The 10,343-nt window shown below is 37.5% G+C and overlaps 1 protein-coding gene across 1 annotated transcript in view; it reads left to right on the top strand.

Moving 5' to 3' along the window:
• The window catches only part of MTTP (microsomal triglyceride transfer protein), a 65,357-nt gene extending 56,999 nt beyond the window's left edge, over positions 1-8,358 (top strand). Inside the window, exons 16-18 of the mRNA XM_006876378.1 lie at positions 4,069-4,193; positions 6,434-6,604; positions 8,187-8,358. Of these exons, the coding sequence (XP_006876440.1) occupies positions 4,069-4,193; positions 6,434-6,604; positions 8,187-8,358 (468 nt within the window). The remainder of the gene's footprint in view (positions 1-4,068; positions 4,194-6,433; positions 6,605-8,186) is intronic.
• Positions 8,359-10,343: the final 1,985 nt, after the last annotated feature.

The following is a 10,343-nucleotide window of genomic DNA, read 5'->3' as shown; positions in this document are numbered from 1 at the left end:
AACAACAACATATTCAACTTTAGTTAAGTAATCCAGATTTTAAGATACAAGAATAAAAACTGGTTAATATCAATTTGATGTGAGGAGCTACCCATTAGCAACACCTGATTATTTGAATCTAAGTGTCAAACTCTCTGCAAACATACATAGTAATATAAAGGTCAGCAAATAGTTTTCTAAAAAGGATTAGAAAATAAATATTTAGGCTTTGCAAGTCAGATGGGCTCTCTTGTACACCCACTACTTTGCTGCTGCTGCTGGTGTGCCGTGGAGTGGATTCCCACTCATAGCGACCCTGCACAGGGTTTCTGAGGCTGTAAATCTTTACGGGAGCAGAAAGCCTCATCTTTCTCCTGGAGAACTGCTGGTAGTTTTGAACTGCTAACCATAAGGTTAGCAGCCAGATTCGTAACCACTACGCTACCAGAGCTACTTCCTAATAGAGAGTAAATGCAAACCTGAGTAATACATTAACAAATGAATATGTCTGTGTTTCAATAAATTTTTATTTATGAAAACATCCAGTGGGCCAGATTTGCCGGCAGGTCATAGTTTGCTAACCTCTGATGTAGATTATCTGGGAGAGCTTTTCAATTCTTTAAGTTAGGGTTGTTGTTGTTGTTAAGTGCAATTGAGTCAGTTCTGACCCATAGCGATCCTTTATAGGGTTTCCAAGGAGCAACTGGTGAGCTTGAACTGCCAACCTCACAGTTCAAATGGCTTTGCAGTCTGGTGCATTAACCCACAGTGTCATACCAGGACCCAAGGCATATTCTGAGAGAAAGATTGTTACCTAACTATTAAAGATAACTCAATGTCTGAGAGTTTCAGACTGGAATATTTGACAGATCTAGGGTTAATGTTCAAATAATCTGTTTGAGGTCCCCCTGAACACTCCATTAATGCCATCCAGACTTCAGAGGCACATACCACTCTAGGTCAAGTGTTGACATTGAAGTAAATTTTGGCAGTGGTGGCCTGTCACAACCACCGGGGTAGATGGAATTACTCTCTACTGGAGCTCTGTATTCGGTTAATTGGATTACTCTTCAGATAATGTCTGATAACATCAACTTAATAAGGGCATTCTCTTTAGCCAGCAAAGGACATACTTTCCTGAAAGGAAGTAATGGAATGACTTGTCAAAATATCAGGGTTTGAGCTGTAAGAAGCTCAGCCCAAAGGGACGAAAGGCAAAAGCTCAAAGAGGTCACATTAGATACAAATACGAAGTTCCGATATCCTGTTCCTTGAGTTCATAGGCAAGAATGTGAATAAATATGCACTCTGGGTCAAACAAGGACGTAAGCTTTTGCTCTATGCTTTTAGCACTAGCTGCCAAAACAGACTCCATTTCATACTAGGAGACAAAAAAGAGTTATGACTTCCTGAGAGCACTGTATAGTAGAAAGATATTCACCCTGGAAGCAGCCTGAGTTTTCATTCTGGCTCCATATGTAGTCTCCAAGCCTGACCTTTTCTTTCAAGTCACAGATATAATGTATACCATGGAAGATTGGTATGGAATTAAATGTGATACCAAATGTAAAGGTTTTGGCAAACAGTGGGTACTAAAACTGTTAACTGCACTTATGGTATGCTCCTAAAATATCAGAACCACTGTAGTATGTTATCCAGTTTATGCTACAGAGAAAACCATGGTTTGTCCATGTCTATTGCATGTCTGAAAATTGAGCTGCAAGGGAGAGTTCAGTTCTAGAAGTGAAGGGTAACCAGTGGGGGGCTTCTTCTATTACTGCATATAAGAATTATCCCATAGCTCCTTTGCATGAGAAAAATGAAATGTTTCCAGAATACCAAGGCATTTCTCAAAATCCACAGATTATCTAATAATCATGAAATGTTCTTTTCCATGACACTTGGTGTGTTTTCACTTCTACCTAGTGTTTGGTCAGTGAGAAGGCCAAGTTCTCCACCACAGACTTCTGCTGGGTGGTCTAACAAGATTATGAGTGCCAAATTTGGGGAGAAAGGAGCAGATCCAAGGAAAGGAATATTCACATCCAGAGCATACAATAGGGCTCCTTTGGGAACAATCAGCATTCCAGTGTAAATACAGAGCTCTTATATCTTGGTCTGTAGTTCATAGGCCTAAATTAAAATTTGGACATGATGATTGCAGTTTTTGGAGGCTATTTTATGTTCTTTCATATGAGTAATGATGCATAAGACAACATTTACATCCTAACTGCACCACATTTTGTTCTAGACTGAAAGTAGCTTGGGCTGTCTCCTAGAGTGCTCTGATCTGCATTGAGATTCTCATGCCTTTATCCAAGTGAGCCTTTCAGACTGCAATTAAGCTCATGCCACAATCATACTTTAAAAAAAAAAAAAACAACCAACTTTTTATTGGGAATTGAAAAAATATTTACAGAGCAGATAATCAGTTTTATAATCAATTAGTCATACACTTCATTTCATCTCAATGACTGAAATACCGTCAGTGTAACGTCACTTAGATGCCATTGCCTCCCTGGGTTGCATAATTCCATTTCTCTTTAAATCCCGTCCCTTCTGAGTTCTGTGCTGGGGCAGCTGTTCTTTTGATGTGGAATGGTTGACCATTCTGTGGTGTACGGTGTGTGCCTCACTAGTGTTATTGCCTCCCCCACCCCCATATATCTATCTATTGTGTGGCTGAAAATTGAGCTGCAAGAGTGAGTTCAGTTCTAGAAGTAAAGGGTAACCAAAGGCCAGTATCGAGGTTCCACCAGTCTCTATTATCACGAGTAAGCGTGATCCTTTTTACACAATTATGCATTTTTGTTGCTATAGATCTGATAAGGAACCAAGTTCTTTTTTTTTTTCCCCTGTGATCATTTTTTTAAAATGGAGAGAATTAAGAGTGATCAACACTATTCTTTCTATTAAGAGCATTTAAAGTTGGTCAGAGCATGATTTGTTTAGTCTGAGTAGGACAGTTACATAAAGAAGTTAGTCATGCTACCAGTTGCCATGAACTTAAGGTCTTTGGAAGAATATCAAAATTAAGAATACTGAGCCCTCCTCCCAGAACCATTATCACTTCTAACACTGTTCTTATGCAATCTGATTCCAATCCAGTCAGAAAGTTTTCAGCCAACATCATCCTGGTCAATGTACACTAAATATGCAAGATTTAATGACTAAATGCTGGCAAAGACATTGGGCTTCATACAACCACAAAATTGCTCATGATTGACTGTTTATAAATGTTTACTGTCCCTTTAAAATGTTGCGTTCATATTAGACTAACAGTTAATTTGATGTCGTTTCAAAAGTCAAACAGCAAAGTGGTTAAGGCTTAATTAAACTACCTTACCTTACTTTCCTACTTTGAACTAAGTTATTTAGTCAATTAAAATTACAGAGAAGTGAATGCTGATTGGAAAAGGAGTTTCCCCTCAGTCATTGCCTGATTTTGGAAGGGTCAATGCTTCTTGAAGTGTAATCACCAAACAGGGAATGTGTCATATATGCAAATTATTGCATCCTTTCACCCAGACCAACTGAGTCAGAACTTTTAAATGATACCAGCAATTTTTATCCTGGAACTTTTATATGATACCAGCAATTTTTATCCTGCCTTTTATTTCAGCATGCAGTTCTCTGTATTTAATACAGTATGTAACAGGAGAATTGTTGAACGGGAGCTTGTTAAAACAGCTTACTGGACACCACCCTCAGAGTTTCTGGCTCAGTTGGTCTGGGTGAAAGGAGGCAATAATTTGCATATATGACACATTCCCTGTTTGGTGATTACACTTCAAGAAGCATTGACCCTTCCAAAATCAGGCAATGACTGAGGGGAAACTCCTTTTTCAATCAGCATTCACTTCTCTGTAATTTTAATTGACTAAACTTAGTAAAATCAGTACCTCTGCTTCCAGTAATCAAGGTTATTTTATTGGTAGCTGCCATCAACAATAGGGCAAGACTCTAATATCAACATAACCCAAATAGAATAATCTGCAGCAGGAGGTTTCAATGTGCCTTTGCAAAGAGAGTTGGCTAAATAGTGTTATTGCTGCTAATTATTATTATCATTATTATTTTTGCTTCTAGGAGATTCAGTTGCAATCTGGACTAAAAGCCAATACAGATGTCCAGGGTGGTCTAGCTATTGACATCTCAGGTTCAATGGAGTTTAGTCTGTGGTACCGTGAGTCCAAAACCCGCGTGAAAAACCGGTAGGCATTATAGGTTTATTACTCTGCAAATTTTTTAATCTTCTGACTTTTCAAAATCTTTGCTTTTTATTTGTAAGTAATAAATCATACAGTTGGAAGTGACTATGTAAGTCTTTCTGTCCATAGCTTCCTAATAGACTTCAGAAAGCTGAGAATCTTGCTCTTACAGATAGCCACATATTGCATACTCTGTGAGTGAGGTGTTCCCCTTCTCTTGAAATAGATTCTACTTTAGCACTTGACAATCCTGTCAGTGGATTTTAGATTAAAACCAACTTTTTGTTATCTCTCTTTTTGGGTTTTAAAACCTTTTATCTTTTGCTGTCTTCAGTGAAGAGAAGAAGAAGAAGAAAAGATTTATGCAAGATCTAGCATTAAAAAATTAGAAGTCTTTACTTTTTCATCAGTATTTCTTTTTCCAAACAAACTCTTTTCAGGTCCTTTAGTTTCTCCTAATCTACTCTGTGGAAATCAAAAGTATTTTATTTTGAACATAAGATAATGTCTTAGTCAGTGCAACAATCAAAATAATTTTCTCTTGTTTGTTATAGAGTTTTACAAAAATGAAATGGAAATGCAATTCATTTTTATCTTTCGGAATATTTAAAAATATGCTGTTGAGTTGGTTCTGACTCATAGCAACCCTGTATAGGGTTTCCAAGGCTATAAATCTTTATAGGAGCAGAAAGTCTCATCTTTCCCCAAAGGAGCAGCTGGTAGATTCGAACTGCTAACCTTGTTGTTAACCAGCTCACTGTGCCACTGAGGCCTCTTATTTAAAAGTTGGTGGTTGTTTGCCACTGAATCAGTTTTGACTATAGTGACTTTATATAGGGTTTCTGAGGCTGTAATTCTTTACAGGAGCAGAAAGCCTTATCTTTCTCTCATGGAGTGACTGGTAAATTCAAACTGCTGACCTTGAAGTTGGCAGTCCAGCTGGTAATCCACTACATCTCTATTGGGGTTGAAATGAGATGTGGAAAAATTAAAATTTTTATTTATTTTGAACTGTGAAACACAAGAATTGAAAACAACCAAAAAGATGGCACTTGTAATATGAAGGGTTACCCACAGCATTACTAGAAGGAGAAATAGAATTCACCCTCAGAGGGTTCAGCAGAATGATGGGGCTTCAAAAAGTGCGTGGAAAATTCTATTATGTTTTATTTTTTCCATGAACTTTTTGAAGTCCCCTCATATAATTTAGGGCTTTCTATTGAATCAGGTTTGATCTGCAAGTGTGGCAATTCAAGTTCACCAGCCACTCTTTAGAAACCTGACATAGGGTCACTATGGGGTCAGAACTGTCTCTATGACACTTAACAATAAACGAATGAGTCATCTTTCTCTTCTCTTCAGAAGTTTCAACAAATTAAACTGAAATTCTTTGCAGGGAGAATTAACAACAGCAACAACAAAAGTCTGAATTTTTGAAAAGGACACACTATTTTAAAGAGTGTATCAGTAGCCACATTTAAGCCAAATCTTCTATTTCTCATATACTCATTCATCTAAAAAGTATGTCTTAAGCCTTTTCTGAGTATAAGACATTATTGCTGTTAACTGCTGTCTAGGTGATTTCGATTCATAGAAACCCTGAGTAGGTTTTCCAAGAAACAGCTTGTGGGTTTGAACTGCCCACCTTGCGGTTCAAACTGATCTTGCGGTGCAGTGCAATATGGCACTGTAGGACAATGCACTGTGTTGCAAGTTCAATTTGAGCCACAAAGTCGGCAGTTCAAACACACCAGACGCTTTTCGGAATGAGTCAGAACTGACTGGATGGCACTTAACAACAACAATGTAAGAGATTCAAGGATTGAAAAGATACCACCTCTGACCTCTAACCTATTTGTACACTGATAAGGAGTTTTAAGTTGCATAGCAAAAATTAGTCATAAACTTCTGGTGTAAATGTGGGAGCAATTGCGAATGGTTTTATTTAAAGTCTGTGATGTGGACTGGTAGCGTAGTGGTTACGAATCAGGCTGTGAACTGCAAGGTCAGCAGTTCGAAACTACCAGTGGTTCCACAGGAGAAAGATGAGGCGTTCTGCTCCCGTAAAGATTTACAGCCTGGGAAACCCTGTACAGGGTTACTATGAGTTGGAACTGACTCCACAGTACTTAACAACAACAACAAATGTGGACTGCAAACCACAAAGTCAGCAGTTCAAACCCACCAACTAACTGTTCCTGGAAACCCTAACTTTTGTGCTTCTGTTTTGCCTCAATCTCTAGGGTAGCCGTGGTAGTAACTGGTGATATTACAGTGGACTCCTCTTTTGTGAAAGCTGGCCTGGAAATCGGTGCTGAAACAGAAGCAGGGCTGGAGTTTATCTCCACAGTGCAGTTTTCTCAGTACCCATTCTTAGTTTGTCTGCAAATGGACAAGTACGAAGCTCCATTCAGGTAAGAAATGCTCATATGTATATATATTATGTTCCACCGGGAACATGCATTTAGTTATAAACAGTCAAGTTTCATATTAAAAGAAAATGGTAGTAGCCCAGTGAAATTAAGAAAAAGGAGAGAGAGAGAGAATAATTGATAAGGCTAGAAAAGTCCGGTTTTATGATACAGAGAAACTCTAATGACTTATTCCTTATTCTGGAGTGATATCCTTTCTGAGTCCTGGTGTGGCATTGAAGATTAATGCATTGGACTACAAAGGTGCTTTGCAAAGAGTGATTTGTGAGTTTTAACTGGCAACTTTGTGGTTCAAATCGTCCTTGCTGTCCAGTGCTTATCGTACAGTGCCACACCAGGATTCCTCAGTAAAAATATCAATGCACATTTACTGTATGGTATCTTAACAATTGTTTTCTAGACAGAAATTTCTAAACAAAACACACACCTGGCAATCCATTGACTATGGTTTAAGGGCCCGGATGAATTTGTTATTCCCAGGTGTTCTATAAACCTGTAACTTGACCTTGTTTAAACTTTGGTTCAACATTGAGAGTTTGAAATTTTTAATAATATATATTTTTAAAAGGCTTATAATATAATTCTTAACCTTTTAAAAACAATATATAATTGTCCATGTAACTTTTCCTACATGTCTTCCACCCTTGAGCCTAACTCTCACTTAGTGTCATTTGAGTCTTGTAATTATGATTTACAACAGTATAACCATGTGGAACTAGACCCACTAATAGAATGCCCTGGTTCTAGGGAGCATTGACATGTCTTTCAATAGTAGATGTAGAGGTCCCCTTGACACACACTAACCAAGAAGGCAAGTTTAAGACTTAAAACTACAAGCCACTCTATTGTTGTAGCCTTTGCTTTGACAAATAGGCCAGAGTTGAGGACTTTATTTATTTTTCTGACATTTCATAATCCATATAAAGAATACCATACTCGCACACACATTGAATATAAGTATGTTATATTTTTATAGCATAAAAGACCATAGACTGTAGTTAGCATATGACATTGTCACCAACTTATACTAATTATGTTGAGAAATAATTACAATATATATATTAAAACAAAACAAAAAAAAACTTCCAGTGTTCAAAATGCAGTAAGCATCAACCCAGCCCCATTGCTACCTGGCTTGGTTCCACATTTTACTTGGGCCAGAATTCTGGAAATGTGTCCCTGTCAGCAGACCAGTTGGGCTTGGTATTTACTCACATGGGGAGTGTTCCCAAGGTGGGGCTCTGGGAATGAAGGGTGGGAGACATAGCATGCCCTGTAAAGCTCAATAGCATCTCCAAAGAGCTGAAAGGAATTCATCACCAATGAAAGAAAATGGTATGGCAGGACTTTGATATTCTGGACATTTGAAGTATATCTTTAACATAAAAAGAAATGGGAAAAAGAAAATCACTTTATTCGTGAGAATGGAAGATAATCTTTAGTACTTATATTTTATCTGAAACTGTCTGAAAAAGAAGCTTCCATGTACACTCAACTTGAATCAGACAGGTATAGGGTGACTTTAAAGTGTGTGTAATTTTTTGCTGTTGTTATCATTACACAGGCAATTCGAGACAAAGTATGAAAGGCTGTCCACAGGCAAAGGTTATGTGTCTCGGAGAAGAAAAGAAAGGCTAGTAGCAGGATCCGAATTCCCACTCCATCAGGAGAACTCTGAGATGTGTAAGGTGGTGTTTGCCCCTGAACCAGCGAGTAATTCCAACAGTTGGTTTTGAACCTGACCAGTGATCTTTCACCTGAATCTGTCTCCCTTGGAAGGCTTACCATGTGACACATTGAAGTACTTGATCTCTGAGAGCACAGTGTTTACATATTTACCTGTATTTAAGATTTTTGTAAAAGCTATGAAAAACCTCAAATGATCAAATTTGGATCTATTTAGTATACTACCTATAGTGTCATTTTGAGCCAACACACACAACATTTTAGTTTTCTTGTATCGCTCTCAAATTCCATTTAGTACAGAGCGACTACTTTTGCTCTAAGAACAAAATATTGTTTGTAAAAATAAAACAACACTCAAGAGAATCAAATTTTGTTTCAACAATTTTCAAACAATGTATATGAGGACCTTTTTTGATATAACATTTAACATGACTTGCTTCTACCAAATATGTTGTCTCCTCAGGTAAAAACAGGCTATATTTTCTTCTTTTTTTGTGGGGGATGGGAGGGGGTGAATGAAACTTTTTAGAGACTTTTGTCAGTCAGCTTCAAGAATTCATATGTATATCTGTTATTGTTAACTTCGTTAAGCATTAAGGTAGAAGGCAATCAGCATTACATACAATCTCATTGTTTTCTGGGCTGTGTAGTCACCTTTCCAGAAGAAAGCCATTCCATTCTCTTTCTTCAACCCTACAAAAATACTGGACAAAACACAAAGGTGTTAGAAAAGTTAATTTCAGAAACTTCATTTTCTTTCTCTTGTTCCGTGTCTCTTTGAGACTGTGATGTGGCACACTGTCTTTTATAAAGTACATACCCATATAGTGATCATTTTATCTCTGCCTCATTTGTTTTGTGGTGAATGCGCTACAAATTTGCAGATTGTTAACCACAATCTGTAAAATAGCCAGAATCACTGAGATAATTTAACACTGCTTCAGGAAACTAATGAAGTTGGATTTCTGAAAAAGAATAATCAGATAAAGAACATCTTTAGAAATTTTGCAAATTAAAGGAGCCATGCCAAACAGTGTCAAATATTTGCTATTAAACAGTCCCATGTGTTCAAAGTGATGGGTGTTCTTTTGTTCATATACATATAAAATACAAAATTTAGATAGAATACCATTGTTTGTAAATTGATAATGAAATGCGATAAAATAAATATGTGGAAATCCTATTGAATTCATTTTTTCTTTCATTAATTTGTGTAACATAATATTTCTCCTCTCCTGCCACTTTCTGAGCCCAGACACATAAAAGCCTCTGTAGAATGGGCTAGATTCCCTGGATGAGAGGTCAGATCCAAGAACCTTTCAGAAAATGAATTATTGGAAATAGCAGCATGTAGAACTTCTAAGGATCTGTGGGCTTAAAAATAAGCTATAGCTCAATTTCATTAAGCTGTGGACCAGCACACTTACTGTTAAGTGACTGAAAAAAAGAGGAAGAACCCCAAAACCAGAGCATCCAGGAGAATCACATGTGGTGGTAGGATCTGCCTAACCATTTGGAGAATATTATTAGTTGGCATCAAGTTGGCTTTGACTCTCAGCTATCTCATGTGCAGAATAGACTGTTACATAGAGTTTTCAAGGTTGGGACTTTTTAGGAAGCAGATTGCCAGGCTTTGTCTCCCAATATGTCTATGGGTGGGTTCGAATCACTAGCCTTTTGGCTAGTTGTTTTTGTTGCTGTTGTTAGGAACCGTTGAGTCATTTCAGACTCATAGTAACTTTATGTACAATAGAACGAAACACTGCCAGGTCCTACACCATTCTCACAATTGTTATTAAACTTGAGCCTACTGCTTCTGCCACTGTGCCAGTCCATCTCATTGGAAGTCTTCCTTTTTTTCGCTGACCCTCCATTTTACCTAGCATGATGTCCTTCACTAAAGACTGGTCCCTCCTAATGATACGCACAAAGTATGAGAAATGAAATGTTGCCATCTTGGCTTCTAAGGAGGTTTTTTGCTGTACTTCTTCCAACAGGTGAAAAAACAACAACAAAAAAAAACCCAAAAACTTTT

The sequence above is a fragment of the Chrysochloris asiatica genome, unplaced genomic scaffold (genome assembly GCF_000296735.1).
Source record: "Chrysochloris asiatica unplaced genomic scaffold, ChrAsi1.0 scaffold00377, whole genome shotgun sequence".
Taxonomy (NCBI): domain Eukaryota; kingdom Metazoa; phylum Chordata; class Mammalia; order Afrosoricida; family Chrysochloridae; genus Chrysochloris; species Chrysochloris asiatica.
This window is presented reverse-complemented; position numbering and strand designations above follow the sequence as displayed.